The 26,158-nt window shown below is 40.7% G+C and overlaps 1 protein-coding gene across 2 annotated transcripts in view; it reads left to right on the forward strand.

The window, feature by feature from the left end:
- The window catches only part of PLCXD3 (phosphatidylinositol specific phospholipase C X domain containing 3), a 101,445-nt gene that overhangs the window by 68,181 nt on the left and 7,106 nt on the right, over positions 1 to 26,158 (forward strand). Inside the window, exon 3 of one of the 2 annotated variants that reach the window (XM_074856409.1) lies at positions 13,649 to 13,785. In XM_074856409.1, coding sequence (XP_074712510.1) covers positions 13,649 to 13,785 — 137 coding nt within the window. Of the gene's footprint in view, positions 1 to 13,648; positions 19,930 to 26,158 lie in introns of those variants that run through there. The other variant, XM_074856410.1, reaches the window with a different exon arrangement.

Here is a 26,158-nt window from a genome sequence, read left to right on the forward strand (position 1 = left end):
TTTTTTTCAGGAACTCATCTTTCAGTGGTTTTCTCCAGGGAGAAGTCTATTTTAGCAAAATAGTTTATGTCAAAACATTTCAACTTTGTACTTCTATTAATTCTGTCTTGTCTTCAGATATATGTTAGGGTGTTAATTACAATATTTAATGCTGTTTCTATATTCACAGATTTTCATTTTTGTATTTAGAAATAGGTCCTGAACTTTATTTGATGGGAAAGGCCAACATTTTGTATTTTCTTTCTAATTTGAATAAAAATCACATTTTTAAATGTTGGAGTTTCTCATAGAACAGTATTTCTTGGTTTTGGGCTAGATCTATTTAATACCGCAATGGGTGTCTAGCACTGTACTACTCAGCCTTTACTTGTCCCTTGATATCAGTGTTGTTCAAGTGTCAGTCTGGGGACAATATCATACTTTTTCCCTCATTCCTAATGTCCATTTTAATTTTGCTCATGACTATTGGAAATTACTTTTTGAAATCAAGGTGGACAGCATGATGATAGATGTAGTCTAGAGTTAGTGATTCAGGACCATGCAATGTAGAAGAGTCTGACTCAGCTTTGACTGCTCTGAATTTTGCTGTCAGTCATGTTATGTTGTCATTGATTGCATCATCTAGACATTTCAAGACTGTTGGCTATAAGTTTGAGTTAAAAGAAAAGATGACTATTAGCAGTTGATTACAAAATCTGCCAGTAATGAATGCTAAAAAGGTCAGCAGAAATGTCTACCAGACAGAATTTATTCCTTCTAGTGGATTCCTTTGCACACTGCAATCAGTAAACTGTACCACTGTTAACTTAATGATAGGCCCTTGTGAGTTGGTTAAACTAACTCTATTAATCCTGTTTATCTTCATGTTAAGTTCTGCTATATTCAGTGTGGAGCTTGGAAGTTAGTTTTTCATCCGGTGTTTGAACAGGATTCCTCTTGGAGCCTTCTGTGCAACTCCTGATATTACTGGTGAAGATGTTTTATAATGGCTGTAAGAAGTGAATACATTCAAGTAGAGAACACCATGATCTGTCTAATGTCCATAGCAGAATTGCTGAAGGACTAGCATGAGCATTGCACACATTAAAGCAGACCTATGAAGTGGTTTAGAGTGGACAGCAGCAAACATAATGCTCTTATCTAAAATTGTCAAGGGTATGGTGTGAGCCCCCACAAGCTTTCAGGAGAAGACTTTCAGGAGGCTGAAGAGCTTAACTGGAAAGAAGTAATAATTAAAGATACAGAGGTTAATGGAAGGTAAGATAACTGTTGATGAGGTTTTGCCAAAGGTGGATGGTGTCAAATGATCTTCATTTGTTTTTGTAACTAATTCTATGGAAATTTTACAGGAAAATTTAGGGATTTCAGTAATGCAGCTGGTGAAGTGTTAAGTAGGATATAATCAATCGAAATGGAATTTGGGAATCAGAAATGGAGTTGGGACTGGTTGGAAGTACCAGTCTGAAGACAAGGTAATGGTAGCATTCCTCAATGAGCTTGCATCTTTAATATTTCCATGAAGGACCTTGGATTCAGCTGTAGGAGACTGCTGATGGAGTTTGCTGATAACACAAAGTAAGAGGCTATCATCATAACAGAGGAAAACTGAGGGGTAACATACAGCAAGAACTGGATGCCTGCAGTATTTAGAAATGAGCTGGAATTCAGTAGTATAAGATGGAAGGTCATAATGATGGGAGCATCTCTGGTAAGATAGGATCTCATCAGCTGGGGAAGCCAGGCAAGGCAGATGCTGGAGTGTCACCCATGACTGGCTAAAGCTGAGCCCCTCAGTGGAAAGCAGATGGGAAAAAGAATGGTGTCATCCTGATATGTACCAAGGCATTTCCAGCATGCACAGAAAGGTGGTGATATTACTGCCCAAGGTGTGGGTGGGATATCTTTTTGGATAGCCGGTACAATTCTGATCATCAGTGTTCTGGGGAGTAGATTAAAATTGGCACAGATGCAGAGAGGGACTACTAACTAGGATAATCAGGGAATAAATTGCTGAAGACATTGAGACAGCTTGTCTTGTTTATCCTAGCACAATGAAGCCTGAGAGGCTATGTGATTACTGTCTATAAATATCACAGGGAATAAATACCAGGGAGGGAAAAGAACAGTTTAGGCTAAAGGCCGGTGTTCTCATAAGAGCAACAGTTATACAGTGACTAAATAAATTCAGGCTGAGTGTGAGAGAAGGACTCCCTGCCATCAGAGCAAGGAAGTTTTCCAACAGTCTTACAGCTGGAAAAGCAGGAGTGAGAAAGCTGACTGCTGTTAAGATGAGCTCTATTGGTTTTTGAAAGAGGAACAGAGATCATTAGCAGACTCCTCCCAGGTCCCCTTCTATGGGAGAATGTCATGGCTGCTAACCTGCCTTTTCAAAAGCAGCTGTGCACAGTCTTATCCATGCCACTTGCTTTGTCACTGGAGATGGGAGGACAGTACCACACAGTGCAGTGTTCCTCTCCATGCTCAGCTGCTTGTGGGAGCCCTGGGAGCAGCCTGGTCTCAAGGCATGTCTGGGGATGGGGAAGCAGGTTCTCTTGCAGTAATTTTTCATAGCCCCACCGGTTATTGAAGATTCAGAGAAGTCTGTGTTAGGGGGACAAATCCTTGGCAAGAAGGTAGCCCCGGTGGGCATGTCTGCCCCAGCTGTAGCCAGAACAAAGATTTCTAACTGTGAAAGAGCAGTGGCTATTCCGTAATATCTCCTAGCTACTGTATTTGGCATAATCGGCATAATACAGGGTTTATCATATGAATGCTTTGGGCTTGTTAATACTGGGTTGTGAGGAAAGCAGGTGGAAGGGATGAGGAGTAGCTCAGGGAAGACTGTTCCTGGTAAATGATTCACAGCAATGCCCAGGATGCTGTTTCTGGGATCCAGCTGATTAACAAAGCTGGTTTAGCTGTGTGAGGCCAGAGCTAGAAGCCAGAAAGTGTATAAAGGATAATAAGTAGCTTAGTGTCCCTCTCTGGTGATATGAAGCAGTTGTTGTGGAGGAGCTAGTGGGGGTGTGACCACCGTAGACCCCCACAGCCTGCAGCCTGGGTGCTGGGCTGGGGTGCTGGGTGGCAAAACCCAAGGTGGTAATGACAGCAGCTTAATAAGGATCCTTGATGCTGTGTATTTGATACACACCTTGCAAGGGAAATGATAAAACTAGCTTTGCACATGAAGGCTTGGTGGAGGAAGAGGTGGAGGAAGTTCAGTCCATGCAAAAAGGCAGTCACTAATATAATCAAAGGAAACGGCAGCAGGAAGCAGAAGAGGGGGTGCCTCAGATGGAGAGAGGTACAGCAGGGAGGAATTTTGATGCTAAACAGAAATTTGCTGGAAAAACAGGTTTGTGAACACCATTGATACTACTTGTGAAATTGGGTCAAATTCAATGACTAATTGTATTTGAGAAAAATATGTAGGAAAACATTCATCTTGAATGTTTCAGCAATACTGAAGTGTTTTGACAGTTTCAAAATAACTTTATTTTAAAATGACACCTAATTTAAAATTATTTAAAATTTAAAAGACCAAAATGTAATAAAATAATGTTTAATTGGCTATGTTGAACATTAACTAGACATTTAATCTTTTTAATTAACTGAAAAAATGTACGTTCTTATATAATTTTGTCCCCCACCATCTCATTTCCTGACTTGTTTTAATCACAACATCATTCAAATCAGAGCTGTAATTATGCAAAATTTCTGTTACTTGGAGTAACAGCCTGAAGTAACAGTACTGCAGCCTGAAGCTCTTACTATATTCTCTGCTTCTTCTTGCTGTCCAGATAGCAGCAGTGATGAAAAATGACCCTGTACCTTTTTTCAAGGGCAATTATTTTTGTCATAATTTTCCATTTAAACTTGGTTGGGTGGATTGCTTCATTGTAATCTACTCGATGATGTTTCATGAACGAAGCAGATTTCCACCTTCTCTGAAGAATCAGAAAGTGTTAAATTCCTGGGAATGCTGCAAGACTCATCTCTTTACCGCAACTTTCTCTGATTTGAGTATGGTTATTTTCCTTACATTTTTCAACATTACATTCGGTATGAATTGTTCTACAGTATGTCTGTCTGAGTAACATATTGTGAAATACACTGATCAACATACTATGGCAAACAGCTACATGCAGTTTCCTATAGTTTGGTTGTCTGTTCTCTGCCACCACAGACTGACTTTATATCTCCACATAATGGAACAAAAAAATTAGAACCACTTAGAGCTGTTTATCTAAAAGAAAATAGAAATTGCTTTGCTCTGTATTCAATAGCAAAGGATTCAAATATAGGTGAGATTCAGTTTAATTTCGAAGCACCTGCAGAATGAAAACATTAATTTTTCTGGTTATGCTATTAGAATAAAAAAACTCCAACTTATTTTACCTATTTAATTAAGTAATTTAGATTTATTGTAGTATCTATTTCAGTGAAAACTGTGCAATGATGTGTGAAATTCTGTTACAGGTCATAGAGCAGAGTGATAGTGCTGGCAGTCAGAAGTTTCTTAAATAAAGTCTGCCTTCCACCTAGCTGCTCTCCTTTCCCTGATAGTGATACATACCTTTTTACTAACTTTTCCAGTTACTCAAATGTGGGATTTTTGGAATCACTCTGTTAATTCATCTGTCTTCCAAGGTTCTGGGCAAGATTAAACACTGGTGAAAAACACCCCTTCTTATTCACTCAGGTAGACCCTATTTCATTGTTCTCCACATTCAGAGGATTTCCTCCATGCAAAATCTTTTTTTTATTATTATTATTTATTGCCTTTTAATCTCTATTTTCTTTCTTACATCATTCAAATTTTACAAGCTCAAGAATGTGAGTTTTGTAACAAGGGGCTGATCTATCAGCAGCAAGTGAAACTGTGAGCTGCGGAGTAGCTGGGCAGCTCCGTACCTGAGTCCCCTACCAAGTTATTCAGCAGGAGAGCTCTTTGAAAGGTCCCCAGGTGACACATGGTGGCAACCCTTGGAGAAAACAAAGCCCTTGGCTGAGTCTGGTGGAAGAAAACTTGACCATGAATGATCTGGTACGGGCTACAACATACAGCTGTGACAAAGCAGTTCCCACTCTGCAGACAACTCTAACACCTGATTTGAATGGTTTGATACAGTGATTCAAGTGTAATGAGTGTATGAATAAATCATAACTCTTTTTTTAAACAGCTAGAAAAAAGCCCCAAACCTGTAGTTGTTCCCTTGATGGGTGACAGATGTTTTCTTATGTAAAGCACAAGTTTTCTCTGTTTCACAGGCAATGAAGTAAGTTCCTATTTCCATAGTCCATGCTTACTGTCATTTCTGTGAATTTCTTGGCACTTCTTGAATACCCAGATTTCTATGTGCAAGTGGGACCAGGACCAACTATCTGAAGCAGATAAATAAGCCACATGCAGGCATCTGTGTAAATGAGTGTTCTGGCTTATCTCTGTTTGGGCCACAGAAGGTTGAAAGGAATGACATCTGAACAGCACTCAGATCTCTCTGTTCCCCTCCATTTTCATAGCTTAAGACTTGCACCACTGTTATGAAAGTGGGAGATGTTTCTCCCCTATGTGATCTCTAAAGAGATAACCAATTATCATAGAATCATAGAATGATTTGAGTTGGAAGGGCCCATAAAGATCTAGTTCCAACCCCCCTGCCATGGGCAGGGACACCTTCCACTAGACCAGGTTGCTCAAAGCCCCATCCAGCCTGGCCTTGAACACTGCCAGGGAGGGGGCAGCCACAGCTTCTCTGGGCAACCTGTGCCAGTGCCTCACCACCCACTTATCTTGATGCAGTCTAGGGTACAGTTGGTTTTCTGGGCTGCCAGTGCACATTGCCAGGTCATGTTGAACTTCTTGTCAGCCAAGACCCCCAGGTACTCTTTTCAGGGCTGTTCTCAATCCACTCATTGCCCAGCCTGTATTTGTGCTTGGGATTGCCCTGATGCATGTGCAGGACCTTGCACTTGGTCTTGTTGGACTTCATGAGGTTTGCACGGGCCCACCTCTCCAGCCTGTCCAGGTCCCTCTAGATGGCACATCCCTTCCCTCCAGCGTGTTGACCACACCACACAGCTTGGTGTCATCGGCAAACTTGCTGAGGGTGCAGTCAATCCCACTCTCCATGTCACCAACAAAGATGTCAAACAGCACTAGTCCCAACACCAACCCCTGAAGAATACCACTCATCACTGCTCTCCACTTGGACACTGAGCCGTTGACCACAACTCTTTGAATGCGACCATCCAGCCAACTCTTTATCCACTGAGTGATCCCCCTGTCAAATCCATGTCTCTCCCATTTAGAGACAAGGATGTCATGCGGGAGAGTGTCAAATGCTTTGCACAAATCCAGATTAGAAGAGCAGTTGAGCTTGTATAACTTGATCTGCTGGATCACTGAGAAAAGCCAGCCTTTGAACACAGCAGGCAGTAGTTTTCCTGGTAATGCATGGACTATCATGTGTTTGTCCATACTCGCTTAACTATATCTGTTACAAGACCTTCTTCAGTCATGATGTAAAAGCCAAGTGCCTCACTTTGTGTGGTAGCAGTTCAAGCTTTTAGCTCTGGCATTGGCCACTTCAGTTCCCCACTACATTGTCCAAGAGGCTAACCAAAATACTAGGGTTGTCTCATTAATGAGATCTTTTATACTACAGGCTCCACTAAGTCCTTTCTCAGCTGTCCACATACCTAATACTATTAGTTAAAACCTTAGGTGCAATGGCTAAAATCACAGAAATAGGGAAAAATAGGATGTTTTTCCTATTAATCACCTCCAGAACCACCGTTTGCTATTAAATATCCCATTGCATTTTTGCACAAGCGTAGAACTGTAGGTTCAATAAATTCAGCTGAAATGTTCTTTGAAGGGAGGGCAGGAAATGCCCTTCTGAGCTCGTTTCTGCCCCCCCCTTAAAAATGAAACCCAGAAAGTCAACAACAGTTCAATAGGAGAGTGAGGACATCTGGCCCCTGCTAACTGTGCAGAGTACAGTGCTATGATCAACTACATTGAAATATTCATCTGACCCCAGCACAGCAGTCTGTGTTATCTGATTAGATGTGTTTCCAAACTGCATAAAGCAGTAGGACTGAATGATAGATTTATAGATAAGCATTTCAGAAGAATAAATTCAGGGCTGTTGGACATTAACGTAGGTACTTCTTGCAACATGACAGCTCGTGGGCAGTGTAACATCCATTCAGGATCCAGGGAAAGGAATTCCCACCTGTGTGCCTTGGAGACTATTAATAGTAAAATTTCACCCAGCATTACCCAAATTTTCTGGTTCTAGTCAGTCTGGTCTTGGTAGTGCCGATTTTATGGCCACACTACTAGAGAGGATCTGAGGAGTTAGGAAGTGAATCTAAAGAGTTCCTTCCCAGCCTGTTCATGCTGAGCTCGTGTAAATCTCTGTGCTTCAGTTCATTTGTTCCTTGGATTTGTCAGTTCAACAATTTGGGAGGTCTCGTTACAGATCCAATCTCATCAATGAATGGGGCCATTTGGGACAGAGGGAGAGCAAAAATGGTTGATTTGTTTCTGTTAATCCAGACCATTTCTGTGGGCTGGTTTTTATTTTGTTCCTACAGGTCTATTAGCACAACTGAGACAATAGTAAATTTTGATCAGGGAGCAGAAACAAGCAGTTGGCATGTAAAAGAAGAGGACCTTTTAAACTAGTTTTGCCACAGAGAAAATTATGGTAGAATGATGTACTGTGGAATGGTACCTTAGGTTCATGTTCTGCAGGGAAGCTTATTTACTGATGAACAGTAAATCTTTAGTGGGAGCAGAGTGAGGACACAGTGAACACTCTTGAGCAGCACACCATAATGCCATTATTTGTGGCATCTATTTGTGGGTAATCCAGTTGAAGGTAATGAGGATGTATAAGGTTATTTACATAGGGATGCTCTGAATACAGAGGAAGGTTGTGAAATGTCCACCACTGGGGACTTGTAAGTACTGATTAAATTGAACATTTGCCAGGATTGGTTTGTATCGTTGATCTTTGTTAGTTGATCCTGCCCAGGATGGGCTGGATGAACTTGAATGACTTTTCAAGGTTTTTTCCAGTCCTGATTTTTATGATTCAGTGACACATAAGCCATCCACAGCTCCCACTGGAGCTATGAATTCTCAGCATCCTTGAAAAGCCAAAGTCAGCATGTGCTGAATTACTGCTCCAGAATTAATCAGTGTTCTTTCAGACATGGGTAAAATTGGATGGAGGGGAGAAAAGTTAAAGAGTATAGGGATTTAGACTCAGGCTTCTGTGAGTACATCCTCCTGCTGTTTTTCTTGAACAATAACACCTAGTTGTATAAGGCTGCAGGGAGCCAGGGTGTGTGCTTTGCCAGAGAGGGAAGAAATGCCACATGTCACTTTGCCCTGAGCAAGTGGACCTGCTTCAGTTCTTGCTCATGTTACTGACAATGGGAGCTTAATGCTAGGCAGCATCGCACTCTGTAAATGAGACCAGTTTCTCACTCTGGATTAGGTTGTACTGACTCCCTGCACTCCAGAAGAAAACCTGTTCTCTGCCTTTAGTGATCAGTCTCATTAAACAGTGAACAGGCCTTTTATTTTGTGTTTACAAAGTTGCTTTTCCTCCTCCTCTCCCTTGAAAGCTCTGCAGAGAGGAACGCTGTTTCGCCATGGGAGGTCCTCTCTTAGAGCACTGCTGTCGTTAGTCTTCTGTCACATTGTCAGGATTTGATGACTCAGGCATTAAAAAAAACCCCACCACCCCTCTTTCTGAACTAAAATAGCCTAAGAGCAAATTTTTTAAAGCAAATTTTAATGTAATTAGTTAGGTCATATTTTCTTTCTGGGACTCACAGTTTTGCTGCTTGAACTGAAGCTATTTGAATGTTTATTATTTTTTAAACAAAATTCAATACCGTTGGAGTCCACTTGAGATCTTTGATAGGTTAAAAAAAAAAAGTTCTTGAATATTCAATAACTTTGAAAAGGGCTATGCCTGTTTTGTAGTTCAGGACAGCATTTCTCAGCTGAGTTCTTTAGTGCATCAGAAAATGGTTCCTGAAAGAAGTGAAAAACTTAAAAAGAAATCTGCACACATTTCTGTTTATATAAGCAAGCAAACAGAACAGGGAAGATAGATGTAATAAAATAACTGTCAAAGCTGAGCCAAGATTTTACTGAGTTGTAAATTAAAATCTCTGTAGCAAGTGCATGGCTCCTCAACAAAAAAAAGGGCTGGAAACGGTGATTTAGGGCATGTCTGCATGCATGATGTAAGCCATCCTGGTATCCAAGCCATACGCAAATGATTCGTACTCTGACTGACCTAGTGATGTGCCACTTAGAGATAAAAGCTTTGGTTTCAGAAAAAATTAAATATCTCTGCATGAAACTGCATAGTCCAGCATAGGTAGGTCCCTGCTGCCCAGATCTTCTCTGCTCTCCCCCTTCTCATGCAGACTTTTTGGCAGGTCTGAGAGCCCCTGCAGTAGGCTGCTGGGCAGTGTGGGTGGCAGGGTGGATCTGGCTGCTAGTGCTGAGGTGCAGCGGTGGTGGGCTGGGACTGGTCCACAGCCCTTCCCACAAGGTCCTTCCACATCTGCATCCATTCACATCACTGTCATCCTCCTGCTCTCTCACCCTCCTGGGAGTGGGGGGCAGCAGTCTGGTACCTCCTAGTTCCCAGTCAGTGCAAATAAATGATATATTATTCTATGTATTCCTTCAGGACAGAAAATTTGTCACCAAGATTACTGATCTCAATCCATAGTCAAACCCAGGTAATGTGCCATTCCCCTCCTTTCCCGCCACTGCTCCTGTGGCTTTCCCCTCCTTGCCCTGTTCATGCCCTCCCCTTGTGCTGGGGATGTGGAAAAGGGAGTTGACTTCAGATACTGTTTGTGGGGCAGTGCTGCACTGGCCTGCCAGGGTCAGATCCAGCCAGCCCCGGCCCAGATCGGTGGAGCTGCAGCAGGATGAAAACAGTACCCCAGGTAGTGGGGCAAGAGGAGGAGACTCATCTCTTTCTCCCCACACAGGTTTTGCTGACAAGCAGACCTCTCTCTTCCCTGGCTCTAGGCTAAGGCAAGCAGCACCTTTCTGTGAGTGTGGCTCAGCATTACACGGTAGCTTTTGCAACCCTTAGGAATTAGAAGTGATTCCTTCCAAGAACTGGGATTGTGGCTGCAAGGGCTGGACTGCACATCTGCGGGATGCAGCTGACTCAGTAAGTTTAAGGGCTGCAAGTATTCTTCATCTGTCAGCTTTTCCAGCCTGTCTCTTAGTTTGTAGTATGTTAATAGAAAACTTTTCATCTTTTATGCCCTTCAGAACATTTACTTAACAGCACTGAAACCTCACAACACATCTCTGAGGCCAGTAGGACTCCTGATCAACTCATCCAGCTTTCACTGCATCATTTACAGCAGGGACAGCTGAGGCACAGGAGGGCTGAAAGACTTGAGGTTGCCCTCAGAAGAGCTAGAGCCTGTCCTGCATGCAGTTTCAATAGTGCCATTGCTGTCATTATTGCCAGCATGACACTGTTTTTTTAGGAAAAATCATTACACTAGCACAATGGAGTTGTGGATGTAGTTACAGTATGACTACACCTATGTAGTTAGTGGGATAACAGCAGAGATTACTACGCTTGCAGAGTTGGGATCTGAACCATTGGTGCCAGAGCTCCAGTGAGACCCTTAAACATGGACATCCATATCCTCCACAGGAGAGCCAGGACCTGCCTAACACAGAGGCAGTGATGTTATCAGGGTTTGCAGGCTGAGAGACTTGCATACGCTCATGAGCAAAATAATTTCTTATCAACATTGCAAGAATATCTACGAAGAGCATGGTACGTACTGGGTTTCTGTGAGCACAATCATGTAGGTGGCTGCCACACAGCATGGTTTGTTCCTCTGACTAAAACCCTTAATGAGAACAATTACTAGTTTGAGGCATGCAGAGACGAAATTACAAGGAAGGGTGAACAAGGTTTGTGCTGCTATCAGAAAGGCACCCTGAGGAATGTTAAAGCAGGCTTATTCTAATAATTATTGTGAGCATGTGAGAGATTTGTACTGAAACTGAGCAACATGTGGTTTCTTACAGTCATTGATGTAATGCACTTTCAAGATGGGACTATCAGAGGAAGGTGATCTGTATGGTTTTTTTCTATGATTTTCTATGATAAGCAGAGTTGCATAGCCTAGATCAAATCTTTAAAGTCAGTGGAATCTTTTGTTCAGGCTTGTGGTTTTTTTACAGGATTATGTTCTTTGGCTTTGCTATGCAAATAAGCTTTTTGTTGGATGATCTGATTCACTTCTTGACTTACCTTTAACTGCTCTCTAGTTTCATGAGCAAAAGATTTCTGTGACTTTAACAATTTGTGTATGAACAAAGGGTCATGTAACTGTGTCCTGTGTGAAATAAGAGTAAAATGTAAATAACCATTTAACTATGAAGCCTAACTGGAGATGAAATGGCAGGGCAAACTGAGTTTAAGACAGAGCACTGATCAATAGGAGGCATGACTGTCTGTTAAAGGCTGGCTTAATAAGAACACAGTAGGAAAAAGAAAACAGTGTTTCAGTATATATGGCTAAGTGCATAGACAGCAAACTCTATGGTCTGAAGACAGAATTACATCAGAACCAGCTTCAGAAAAAGTAAAGGACACCAAAAGAAGTTAATTATGCCTCAAGGGGGAGTAAAATATCAAGGGTATCAACTTATGCAGAAGGAAGGAAGAAAAAATCTGTGCCTGCCTACAATCAATCAGTTCACCTTCAAACCTGAAACTCTTTGAGCTTAAATAGGATAATATTAAAGACAAAGGCAACATACTGCTATCTTAGAAGTTCAGCCTTATGTCTTTGTCCAGTGTTCAGCAGTATCTCTTGCATGTGAAGATGCAGTGGAGTTTTCAACTTCTCTGAGCTGCCTTTTATCACCTTGGTGGTCCATGCTGTTCTGCTGAGATCTGTCCTGGTTCTGGTTGCTCACAGATCTTTTCAAACATTCCAGGTATTGCTGGATGTTTAACACCTGACCTGTGCCTGTTGTTACAGATCCACAGAGTGCAGCTTTTCAGGATTACATAAACTTAAATCTAAAGCTGGCTGGATTCTTATATAGCAGAATTCTTAAGCTCAGTTTTATGAGCTGGTGTGCATACATTCATGTGATTCAGTCATACTGAATCAACGAGTGAAATAAAATGTGCTGCTGGGCTTAAATGTGGATCTTACAGTGGATTTAAGCACATATTGCTGAAGCAAAAACTTAGTGTTGTGCATTCTCCTGTAAAATCATAGAGGGGGCTAATTATAACTGGTTTTTTTTCTGTACTAAATTGTTTTTAAAAATGACTAATTCTGGTGGCCACCAACAAGTACAATCTGTGTCTGCTAATAGTTCTGTTTTCTTCACATCTGTTTTCCTAAAGCTTTTGAGAGCAGATTTAGGTTCAGCATGTTCAGCTGATTTAAATTACTGCCAGACCAACATTTTACATGTACCTTGCCTCTGTGAAAAAGGCTGTACAACCTGCTGGCTGAGGGGCAATCACAGATTTATAGATTTTAGAGCAATAGCAGTGTTCACAATGTTCACCTAAACTGACTGTGGCCCTGCCCAGTCCTTGGGTTCTTTTTTATTTAACTCAGCAGCTTGATGTTGACCGAGAGTGTATTTTTGGAATGACATCCAGGCTTGATTTAAAGACTCCCAAGTGCAGAGTTTGTCACAGTCATTGGGGAGTTTGTACCAATGGTCAATTACCATTTCTCTGAAAAATACCCTTTCTCTGAAAAATCTGTACCTTATTTTTTTGGAACTCTGTTAAATTCTGCCTTCTGGAAACTGGATCTTGCTGCTTGACTTACTCAGCTGGACTGGGGACCCCTTTACTTTCCCATAGATATTTCTTGTGATTGTTAGCTTATATTTTCACGGTGTCAGAAAAATTTCTTTATGCTCACAAACACAGGCAGATATCTTTTACACCCCAGTATTCCTGTGCTAAGGGTCTGATATGAAAAAAATATGCCATCTTGGAAAAGAGTCGATATGGCTGTGGTACCTTCTGTTTCAGTTACTGACCACTGGTTTATGATTAAATATAATTCATGGCTAGGATATTAATATGGGAAAAAAAGGGTATTCAGTATATGCTGTACTTATACTGCAGTAATCATAGTTGCTCCAGTGTCCCCCAAAATACTATTTTCAGTATTTTCTTGAATGTGTACAACATGCTTTGCAAATGGCACAAGTTCTCTGTTAATTCTTTTACCATAAACAATTCCCATGGAGTCATATGGCCAGATGATATAAAAAAGTTATCTAGTTATCTAGTCCATGCCCTGGGTCATAGGCAAGATCAATAATTACTGTGAGCCTGTATGATCTTCTTTCTATTCTTTTCCACTGAGAAGTTGAAATGCAATCAACGTATTTTCACAGAGAATCAAAATTATAAAAAGAAGAGTTTTCAAAAAGCCTGAGCAGTATCCTTTGTCCTTTCTCACATGGTTCCCTTAGAAACCAAGTAAGATCAATGGGAGTCGCTGTAGGTAAATCCTGCCTCGATGCATTTGTCTCACTGCTTTACGAGTAATTATTGTTGTGTTTTCTCCTTAGAGCTCTTCCTGCAATGATGCAGTGGGTCCGAACTCAGAAACCAGGAGAAAGTGGTGTGAATATTATCACTGCAGATTTTGTAGAACTTGGTGAATTTATCAGCACAGTCATAAAGCTCAACTATGCCCTGGATGAAGGTGAAGATGACACTACTTGATAGTACTGTAATGTATGTTGTTGCATTATTTAGAATTTAAAAAGAAAGATTGCATTTTAAAAGAATTATCTTGTAAAACAGTAATGTTCTTATAAACGCTGAGGTGTTTAGGGCTTTAGTGGGTGGGTGTAGGGGAAATGTTTTAATCATTTATGATCATTTTTTACATTTGTGTTTCATGTGAAAAGGAAAACTAAACATGTTTACAGTGTTTGATAAAAGAAGGCCATTTACATGTTTTCCATGACATATCATATGTGATTCATGTGTCTTCTATGGTTATGAAGAGTGCCAAGAAATCTGCTTTCAGCACAATGGGATGTATATTGCCCTCTGCCTGCCCATGGCAGGATTCCCTGACGGTGTGTTACACCGAAAGAGGACAGTATATCTAGCCCAAAAATTTTAAGCTGCTATGCTTCATCTGTTAGGTGGTTTAACTGATAGTACTTATCAGTGAGCTACAGGTTTAAATGCCTTTGTGAAGTGAATCCAAAGTCATGCCTCTAACACGCGCATAATCAGTGAACTGTAAACATGATGTATTACATAGCTTGCACAGAGCACAGATTAAATCCTGCTTGCTTTTCATTCTCAAAATGGGCTTTTCCAATGTCTCTGCCCCAGGTCAAGTCAGCAGATATGTGATGCTGGCCTCACCCTGTACTAGGAGCTGCCAGTGCGTTTTTTCCCTGGTTTTAGCAGAGAAAAAATTAGGCCAGCTTGGAGAACCACTTCCTCCTAGGATTAATCTTATGTGACTAAAACTGCACTTAAAAAAATAGGGACAGTTTAAGCTTCTCTTTAAGGCAGCTATGAACTTCTCTGCTGATTACCATAAAATCAGTGCCAGTTTCATCAGTGAAAAATTCCTGTATTACAGGGTGTAAGATCAATTTCTAGCAAATAACAATACTCTGTAGTCCTTAAATTGTTTGTGGGATATTATACTGCATAACACAAGGTTAGAATTCTACTGAATGGCACTGTTCTAGCAGCAAAGGCGCTGATCATCCTACTTTTAATGAAACATACATAAAATTCAAATGTATGGAAAACTTAGTGATTTATAAAATGAGAGCATTGCCACTGTATGACACCTAACTGGATACAATGCAATCAATCATATCTCCTGGACCCATCAATGCACAGGCATACAACTTTGTAAAGCAAAACATTTCATTTGTGCAAAACAATAGATGCTACAATGTCTTACAAGGAAAATACTCTTTGAAATATTGCAGGGCTTTATGGGATAAGACTAAGGTCAAATTTCCATTGATATTACTAGAACTTCTGGTTGTGTGAGAAAAGACAATAGCATCATACGGTCCTTTGCTATTTTCTGTCAGATGATAAGGAGTACCATCTACCATCAGAGTTTAGAAAAACAAAAATGGTCTTACAAAACAGGTGGGTTACGGGGGATTATAGTGGTTTTGTGGGGTTTTTTTAGTTTGGGAAGAAGTGGAATAAAATGAACACTTGCTGCTATTTTGTACTGAGAGGGTGCCTTGGAAAAAGTGTGTGTGTGTGTGTGTACTGTAAAGAAACATTTAAGTGTGTGCATAGTATAATGACACATTTAAGTGTATGTATATGACACAAAGACATCCATGCACACTTGGATAATGATATTCAGGTTTTTGGACAGGATAATTATAAATTTGGTTGAAAAAATTTATGATGCCTCCTTCAGTAGCAATTTTTTCTATATAGGTTAGGACTGCAAGGGTCATCCCCAGTGAAATCTATGATCTAAGCCAGTTAGGTTTTTTACAGCATTAAAACAGCCTCAAAAATTTACCAAGAGTCACAGCCCATCTTTGCATTGAACAAGGTTTACTCTAGTGCTTTCACCCACAACTAAGCAAGATACGAGGTGGGTTGATGCATTTTGTTTCCATTTTCCACAAGCTCTCCAAGCAAAATTACTGTAATGAACACATAAAATGAAACATAAGCGTATGCTGGTTTTGAACTCACCCTATGTGGATGTCCCACATAGAAGCATGGAAATGTTTGCTTATTTATTGCTGATGTGGTGTGAAATGCTCTTTTCATTTTTCTGTTTGGCTGGATTTGTTTGCTTCCAGACTCTTCCTGTCATCTTTCAGCTGCTTAAGTATAGTCAAAAGAGTTAACCTATCCTTTTAATATAGTAAAGTAATCTGAATCCTTGGGTGGAGAAAAAAATAGGTTTCTTTTTTTTGGATTTTGATTGAAATTCTGTTGAATCTGAGAGCATCAACACCACTGAGTTCCTCCTGGGACCCCTGCTCAAACACACACCAGGCACACCAAGCCTTTAGCTTACACAGAAGTGTACTCAAAGCAAATGTTCTGCTGTATTTAAGAAAAGTGTGTGTGTGTGCCTGTATTTATGAATAAATATAGTGCTATCTTGAGCTTGTTAGCATTGTTATGAAATGTTCGCTTAGCGTCAGTTTTATTCTAATTGTCATTTGGGTACTGGAAAATAAAAGCAAAGAAAAAAAACCCTCTGACAAGAAGGATAATAGATAAATCATATAGTTTCTCCATTAATAGGAGAAAAAAATCTTAGCAGAATGTTAAATTTTGGTCAGAAAAATTATGTTATTTAGCTGTCAATCTCCTTTCTGTTGGAGAAGCACAGCACTTTATGTTAGGGACAGATAAACTTGCCTTAATTACTAAAATAAAAAAGTGTGGGGGGGGCCATACTACCCATGCTTTTCTGGGGATTTCATCTGCAAGGCCCCAAAACTCTTAAGTCCTGATGGGGATGCACTTCTTGTTGATACTGTTTGGCAGATCTTGCCAGAAAAGAACAAGCCAGAAGGCACTATGCAGCACAATTGGACCATTCAGGAGCCCAGCTTTGTCATCCATATGCAGCTAAAACTCTGATTTCAACCAGAAATGTGGTTGCAGGGTTGGGTCAGATAAGTTGTTCTGACCTGATTTATTTGGGAGGTTTCTGCACATGTATTATGAGGAATCTTGCATGGGAAATGAGATAACATCAGAAGAAAAATACCTGTCTACACTAATGATCTTCATAAGCATCTATTTACACAAACTGTCATGTCATTCTCCATCAAAACATTTCTTTTCTTCCTGTGCTCATTTTCCCCCTTGGTATGTTCATTGTATACACATCAAGTAGTATTGTTTTCTGACATTTTCACATGGTTACTCGATCCTTTCTTTTCAGTCGTATTTGAAAAAATGCAACTGCGCTGCACAATACATGCAGTGTCTCAGCTGGTGTAAACCTACTTGGCTCCACTTTCCAGTTTACACAAGCTGAGTTATCTTTCTTTGGTACTGATCCAACCTGCAGTGATTTGGACCAAATAAGCAGCTGGTCCCTGGGTCTGATACCTGCCTTGTATAGAGGGTGGTAGGATCAGAATCACACCACAGGAGCCTAGTTTTAAAATCAGTGGGTTATTTGCATTCCTTTGCTGTTGATTACTTCAGTGGTTCTGTAGGTCCTGCCATTTCAAGCCATTCTTTTAAACATGACATGTGTGTGTATATATATGCATACGTGCATGAGAGAGAATGTATGATCCTGTATGCTGGGCTTTCTGTCATACTGATACAAATCTAGACCATTTCTACTAACTTCAAAGTAGTTACCAAACCTTTATCCTGGGATGAGAGGGAGCAGATAGTCAATGTGTAGTAAGTATATGCTGTGTTGCGATGGAAATTTAAAATTGTGGAGCTTAACTCCACAATATCAAAAAAATGGAGTGTCCTGAAAACACAGCTCCAGTGCTGTTTATCCTGAATATAGTATATGGAGCACTAGGTATTAGCAACTGAGTAGGCTATTTGGTGATTTCAGGAGTTCAGTTAACACCATTCTAAACTTCTAAACTTTTCAGTGAAGTAAAAGCTAATAGTGTATATGATGTATTTGCCATATGTCAGTGGTAGCTTCTGTGTTATGTGCAGTCAACATTGTTGTGAATTGTGTATGTTTACCCAATGATGAGGTTAAAATATGCTGTATAGTATGTGCAATGTATTGATTAGAAGTATGTTGGAGTTCAGTGATCTATTTATTTTTTACTGTGCTGCTGTTTTGTAGGTGTGTGTGTATGGGAGTATGGATTGTCTACAATGTATGAGGAAATTACAATTAATCCTAAAGGAAAAGGGCAGTTGTGTAACCTGCCTTAATACATTCACATAATACTCTCTAAATCCCATAATTATCAGTTCTGATTTCAAACATTACTGAGGACTGTCCATAGGGCTGACTCCCTCACTTTTCGGCACTAAGGAGTTAAACTTGAAGTTACTTGGAGCTCACTTACATATTGGTAAATAAAGAATAGGATGTTTGTCTGATTCACTATCTTGATGGTTCAAGGTGGCAAAGACATGTTTTCCAATGTGATACAGATCAAATCACTTCTGTGCACACACAGCTCCTGCTGATGCTAGCAGGAATTGTGATCATGTAATTGAATGGCCTAAAATTCATCTTCTAGGATACAATCATGACAGAAGGGTGGTGATAGCCTGGCTTTGAGGAAGTACCTGGATGCTATGCAGTACTGCTCATGTCACATGCTGGAATGTAGCTGTAAATTCGCAAGAAGACCTTTGAACTCAGCTCCAGTCCAGGCTGGACTGCAAAAATCCTTATGTAAAAATAACAGATGTCAGAGGCTGAGCAGCCTGGCCTGGCCAGCCCACATACAGCATTCTGCTTTCAGGAGCCGTGGCAACTTTAATTTAGAAAGCTATAATAATTTCCCAGTGTCTCACAGGATCTAGTGCTTTAGTTAGGAATCTCTACATTGCCCACAGGTATGACCTCTCCACCATTCCCCCAGCCAGGTCTAGCTCTCCCTTCATGGTTTCTGTCTGAGATAGCTCTGGCTGATGCCAAGGGTAATTCTGAAACATGTACTGAACACATAGAGGGTCCATCTCGTGCCTCGCCAGTTGGACAGGAGTAGGAAGAGTGTGCCTGCCCTTCAGTACATTTGGTGTGAAGTCAGCTTCAGTCAGACCCACCTAAACAGTGCTTGAGGGAAGGCAGAAGTCTGATTTCAGACACTTTTCTATTATCTTTGTCTAGTTAAAAAGCAGCATCTTCCCACTCTTCTCTTTTGCCTCTGCTCAGTGCTCCTTATCTCAACTTCTGCATACACATCCCTTTAACTGCCAGCTGTGAGCAACACTGCTCAAAGTGAGTGTTAGAGGTTTGTCATCCTCAGTGCACCATAGCAATCCACAAGTTCTTATAAGATGTTAAGTATGGGGCTAAAAGATGTCCTACATCTGATGTCCTGGGATGGTTTATCTCCACACTCCAAGTTATGCACACTTGTCCTCTTAGACCAGCCTCACCTTAGATGATGAGAATTCAGTTATAAAATTTCTCCTTCCAAATTAAAAACAGATTGGATGATATGCCAATGAGTATCTCTTAAGATGGAGGTACACTTAGGCTTTTTTTCTTTCTGCAGTGAGATGACATGTACTAATCTCTTCCCTCAGCTCTGGGTCCTACAAAAGTCAATTTGATCAAGAGAGATTTCTTGAGTAGCTGAAATCAGTTTTGATGTGAAGCTGGGATCCTTAAGGTAGAATCCTGAGTTAATGTGTAATTATTATGATTGAAAATAAACATACGTGGTTAAAACTATAATTTTAAAAAGAAAAGAAGAAATATCTGGGCTGGCCAGGACAGTTGATAAGTTTTTGACTGCCTCAGTCATCAGTAGCTTTAGGATCATGTAGGTGATGATTAGGATGTTACTGCCACACTGCCTCCTGACACTGTTCGGGGTCTCTGTACAGAAGCCTTATTATTCCCAGTGAGCATTAATGCATTTGAATGACTTCTCCATTTTGGTGGGAAGGACGATTGTGTAACACTGAGGACATGGAGCTCCCTGTGTGTTGTGCCCACAAAGGTTCACAGAGCTGCACCTTCTCTTTTTAGGATCTATTCAATGGTACTTTAATGTTGTGTAAAAAATGCCTACAGTTCTGTATAGCAAATGTGAATTTTTATGACAAGAGTGTGTATTCAATGTAAAAAAAGAGTAACATAAAATCCTGTTTCTTTGTATCTGGTGAAACATCTAATAAAGCTCTGGTACCTGTACTGGTTTATGGCTTCATTGCTGCATTCAAGACTTTACATGTAGGAGGCTTCTTAAACACAGTTTTGCATTATGGGGTGGAGTCAGATGTTAGACCCAGGCTGTGCTATTATCTTAGGGGCATACGTAGACTGCCCCATGAGTGCGTTGCAGTAGGAGGATGGTTTCCATATGGTTACTGTGGGACCCTTGAATACCACAGGGCACTGTGATGTGTTTGTGCTGCTCGGGATACAGCAGGCTCTTGGCTGCCCCTTTCCCTGGCAGGGCTTTCCAACCCCAGTTTGCCTCAAGCACCAAAGCGTATGACCCAACTCTAGCCTCCATGAGCCCATGCTGCCACTTTTGCCATTGGTGGTATCTTGTAAGAAGGAGGGAGATGGAAAGCAGGGACTAGACCTCTGAAATGTTAGTCTGTCTCATTGCTCCCTTGGGCCCGCTCAGCATTGCTGCCAGCAGCTCAGGAAGACAAGGTGAGGAGCGCCCACCACTGATGCAAACTCAGCTTGCCTGCAGGTGCTGGTGGAGCAGGCTAGACTGCCTCACACCTGCCTCACGCTCTGCCAGCCACCAGGTGAGTTCCCTCCATCATCTCCCTGGTGATTTCTGTGGGGTTTGGGGACCTGTTCCTCAGAGTGGGATGCAGGCAAGTCCCCACCAAGAGTGCTCTGCACCAGGGAGCATGGCCAGCAAGGCTGGGCTTTGCAGCGTCCTGCAAAGGTGAAGTGCAGCATGTTAGAAGCTAAGGCCTTTCTACATGACAACAGCTTGGACTTTAAGGTCTGTATTACTTTTTCTTCCTAAGAAGGCCTGAAGTGGTGTTTTCCAGGACAGACCTGTTTTGCTCACCTCTCCTACTGAGTCACAGGCAAACCAGCCCGAGTACTCTGCTCCCACACTCTTCATGCCCTCTCAGTTGGCCCAGTTTGAAGCCAAGGAGCCAGGTGCAGGCTGCCAGGGTTGCAGAAGAAGATGCCATGGAAGATGAGCAATGCCAAGGAGGCCTCTCTGTCAGTGCCTCCCTGCAGAAACCCATGAATTAAATTTGCCTGCTGCTTAAAATGACTCCCCTCCTCTTCCTATCCCACAGGTACTGTCTTACCAACAGGAACATATGGGTTGCTCATTGCAAAAGTGGTTCTGTTCTGTCTTCTCTTTTTTTCCTATACGCCAATAAAAGAATCAGTAGGCCAACTTTATCCTGCTATTTCAATAGCTACTTTATTCCAAATATGGGTTTCCTCTGTCCTAACTCTTAATATAGTGGTCTGATGATATGTGAGGACACAACTAGCTGAGTTGCTGTTGCCTTTAAGAAAATATGTGTAACACTAGGTGAGACAGGTATTTAGTAAATGGTTCTGATTCCAGAAAATAATTGTATATTAAATGACTGGATTTGAGAGGAGGGGGGAAAAAAAAGAAGTTTTATATGTTTTTAATTTTATAAGAGAGTTCAGTTGAAATGCAACTATTCTCTTGGAAGGTCAATTTTAAAGTGGTTTTATGGAAATAGGCAGTTTATGGGCATAGGCACAGGACTTCCACATTATTGGCTCAGTTTCTAGCTCCTTAGTGCCCTAGCTGCAATTCCTGGCATTATCCCTTTATTTTTCTTTTTTCTCCCAGCAACTGTGACATTTCTGAGGAAAAAATAATTGTATTGCAAATGTGTTGATTGAAATCAAAGTAATTTAAATAACTGGTCTTAATCAGGTTTAAATCTTCAAGTACAAAATAGTGATTTAGATATAATGAATTTTAGTCTTGCTTTCCCTTTTTTCATCAGAGTTTTTCATTGTCTAAAGACAGGTTAATCCTTGAAGATAACCATTAAGACCTGATTTAGCAACTAAGTGGAATAGCATATTAGATTTGGAATGTCTTTGCTAAACAGGAGAGTAAGCTGTACACATAGGTAAACAAGTATCTGTTTTAACGTACATTCATGTAGATTGTTATTTCTTCTTTTAGTTTACTTTATGAGGAAACGGCAAAAGGCATTTCTAATTTATTAAATTTTTTTTTCTGAGTTTTTTTCATACTATGTCCTGAAGATGATTAGAGCAAATTAACACGTATCAGTGTTAGCACTATGGCTAATAACAAAGGAGTTATAAAGAAAATGGAGCTAAACATGCTGGATCCCAAAGAAAATCTATATCAAAACAAAGCTATGGGAAGTCATTTACTAAATGAAAAAAAGTTTGGTGTAGAGTTAAGGATTTAAGTAGGATTTTTTAATATATATAGATATATATATAATTATAAAATTCTCTTGGTTTTTTAGGACCAAAAGGCCCCAAAAGTGTGCATATACTTTTTGTTCATAGATGTGCAGAAAAGGGAAGCCTTCCTAGCTTCTATGTCAATTTTTTTCAGCTTTGAAAGAGCTAATTATTGAATTGAGAGAGGAAAGTTTATTAATTTCTGCTGCAGAGATCCCATATGCCAAAAAAGTCAGTCACTTCAGGAAACTTTATTCCTCTATGTTTAGACCTGGGGACCTCACCCGTTTCAGCTTTTTACATTTGTCTGTGTTTCAGTGTGAACAAAGTGGAAATTATTTTACAGTACTAAATAGTAAATGTAAACTTTAATTTGGATCAGTATGGATCAACAAAGTTTCCATCTCTCCTTTTAAAATGGTGGAAGTGATACCCAATTTTCATATAGTCATTAATAGCTAACAAGCCTGCTCAGAAATGAGGGCAGCTGGAATAGAATCTGCAGCTCTTTGTTGAGAGGGAGAATTTGACTCTTGTGCTGGTAGAGAGGAACACAGCGGGGGTGGCACAAACTGCAGAAGAAGCTCTAAAGGAGTTCTAAATGGGATGTCCTGGGGGACTGTGTTATGGAAAAAGAAACTCATTTTGGGGAGAGTCAGTGAGAAAGTGGGAAAATCGAAGAACATGGGGGACTTTGTTCACCTGAGGGGGGAATTATTGCCTTAGGAGGCATTGCATGGGAAAGGACTAGGTTTGCTGCTTTGTGAAATGCAACAGTAAATACTCCAGGTGTTTTGTTTTGCTGGGAGATGCAGATGTAAATACCCTGCCTGGTCGATCACACAGATTCAGCCCAGCCAATATGGCCTGAAAGACAAACATGAGCACCTTCACCATCACATAAGCATATTTGAGCCAGACTGAGCCATGGAAATAGCAAAACAGTAAGACTGATCAATGAGCTGCAGGCAGATAGGAGGTCACAGGACTTTGGCTTTGGGAGAGCCATTGCTCCCTCACAGCATACAGATTAAAAGGAAGAGAGCTTTAAAAAACTCCTGTGCTTGATTTACATGATGCACAGAGCCCTTGCTCATTAATGCCATGCAATCTATGCAGATATATGCACAGGTGAGGAAGCATCATCCTCATTAGCAAAACTATTGTCTGACCAAACTGCTTCCATTCCCCAGGTAGCTGTCATATTTCTGAAAATCATAATCATCTTAAAGCTTGTAAAATTTGCAAGAAAGAATTGGAGGGCATGAGCTGGGCTGTATTTTAGATATGTGGGCACATGAATGAAACAGCCAGAATAGATCTTACCTTGGAGTACAAGAGGCTGTTATTAGCCAATTGTCTAAGTCCTCTGGCTTTGCTCTTCTAGTAACTCAGAAAAAATGTGAAACCCATCTATCAGCTTGCATTCAAATCGAAGAGGATGGAGCATTATGTTACTGGGTGATACCTGAACAAATTGCTTATGCCTGAGCTTCCAAGCCTGGCCTGCTCCTGTGCGGATCTATCCTCTAGACAGGGCACTGCAGGTGAAAGCAGTGACAGCAGCCAGGGTTTAGCACTTCCATCTTTCTATACTGCTGTACTTGTCAACCTGGCAGTGATCTGACCCAAGTCATCTAAGATCTTGCAAAAGGTTTTTGAGGGCTGCTTTCTTGATAACAAATCATTTATTTCCCTGCAGTAATGGGAAGATTTGCCCATTGTCATTAAAACACTTGACCCAAAATCTGAGTGAACTCCTTTTCCACCGTGTTATGTATCTGCTACCCCATAAATTCACCTTTGCTCTTCCTCTAATTACAGCATTAAAAACCAGAAAACGTGAGAAGTTGCCAGAAAAAAAGAACACTGGATGTACTTCTACATGCTCAAGCGTTGTAGCTCCTATAGTCACTGCAAGTTCCCCAAGGAGCCAATACATTTCAATAATCCCATTGGCATTGGATTGTTTAAAGAATAAGTGTCTGGTTTTATATTTTAACTGAAATTAAATATGCAATTTGCAGTGAATATGGACAGTGAATGGTGTAGCCTGTTCTCTAGGATATTGAGAAACATGTATTTGTCATCTGTCTACCTTTCGATCCTCTAATGACTGTTAGCATCACCACTGAAACAAACTGTAAATTAATTTGCTTTGGTGATCAAAAAAGCAAATCACAGTAGGGATCATGAGGAAAGAAACAGGAACAAACCAGAGCACATCATTATGTGTTCATCTAAACACATCTGCATCTTGAGTACTGAGTGCAGTTTAGCTAGCCAGTCTTAAGGAGCATATGACAGATCTGAAAAAGACTCAGAGAAGGGCAATAAGGATGAGGAAAGTTGTGGCTAACTTCCACCTCAGGATTCTTCAGAATGGTGAAGAGGCTGATACGAAGAGGTATGATAGATGGCTATGAAACCATGAGTGGAAAAGGTGGGCTGCAACTGGTGGTCCACAAGCAGGAGGAGGCATCAACTGAATCTTTGTGGAGGCATGTTCAGAGTAAACAAAAGGAGGGGGTTTCACCTGTTGTGTAATTACACCAGGGATCTCCTTGCTGCAGGATGCTGGGGTTGAATATTTTCATCAACCCAAAGGGAGACTAGGCAAGTTCATGAAAAGTTTATTGCAGGTTACTAAATACACAGACAGGGGATTAATCTCAGGAAGTTCCTAAACTGTGAATAGTTGGGGGCTGGGAAGGTGCTTCAGAGCTGTTTCATAACAGAAAGAAAAATTGTTACTTTTGAAGGTAAATATAGCATAATCTTTCACACAAATCAAAATCTGATAGCACTTGTCTAGTGATGAATAGGAAAAAAGTTAATTCATGTACACGGATGTGAAGGTAAACTCTGCTTGGATAGCTCACCCTTGAGCACCCCACTGATTAGTTACTATAGGGTCACAGAATAATTCAGGTTCATTGATTTCCATAATTAATCCTTCCTATTACTCTTGGTTAGACAGGATTATCAGATGCTGAAAACACTGTCTTGGAGAAAAAGATCCTGCTCTGCCTTCGTTCGTATGTGCTGATTTTCATAAGACTGCCTGGCTATTCACCCAACCCGTGTTTGTGTACCAGTATTGTTGTGGGCTAAAGATTTGCGCCTACAATTTACAGCAGAGTGGAGAGCCAGGAGTACTTTATTAGCTGTAGTCACAGCTTGTCACAAGACCTAGTATCAAACTGACCTGCATGCCTTGTCTCCATAGTTCAATCTAACAAGCTATTCTGTCTTCATGCTTTGTGTTCAATGAAATAAAGACTGCAATAGACTTTTCCAGATAAAAAGCAAGCTTCCACATTGAATGCTTTGGGATGGCTAACTCCATAGTTATACAAATAGGTACTCATACCCACAATTCATGGACTTGCACAAAATAGCAGTGCTCCAATTAATCAAACCTTTTAGAGATGAGTGTGTCGTCTGCTTGAATTACTGCATTGCTAAAGCTCTAATATGGTCAGATCAGGTGCTTTTTTGTAATATGAGGATTATTAGTCTGTACATCTGTTTGTGCAGACAATGTACTCTACAAGAAAATCAGGTAATCTGTATTCTCCTTACTAGAACAGTTAACTGTGCAAGCTAAACTTGCTGAACCTTTTTGTACCTGTGCATAATTGACCTGCATGTAATGGTGAAGGGAGGGGGAACTTCTTTCAAAAAGCTGCTTGCAAAATCCGACAGCACCACTGTAAGTACCAACTACATAGTCTGAACACTGGGATTTTAGCTTGCACAAAGCAAAAACAAACTTGAAAGCGAGAGAATGGTTGGAGCAATTAGCTGCCTCCTCTTTTAAATGCAGCAGGGAAAAGCTGGTGTATCTCAAAGCTATTGAAAATTGATTGGACTGTTATACATCACCAGCTAGTACTGGAAGTATACTTGCTTTTTTAGTGAGGACTAAGGCTCCTTGCATTTACTGCAGAAGAGGAGCATGGACCACCCAGCCAACCATTATGGACCACTTAAGATACAA

Source organism: Strix uralensis, chromosome Z (assembly GCF_047716275.1).
Source record: "Strix uralensis isolate ZFMK-TIS-50842 chromosome Z, bStrUra1, whole genome shotgun sequence".
In the NCBI taxonomy this organism is placed as follows: Eukaryota; Metazoa; Chordata; class Aves; order Strigiformes; family Strigidae; genus Strix; species Strix uralensis.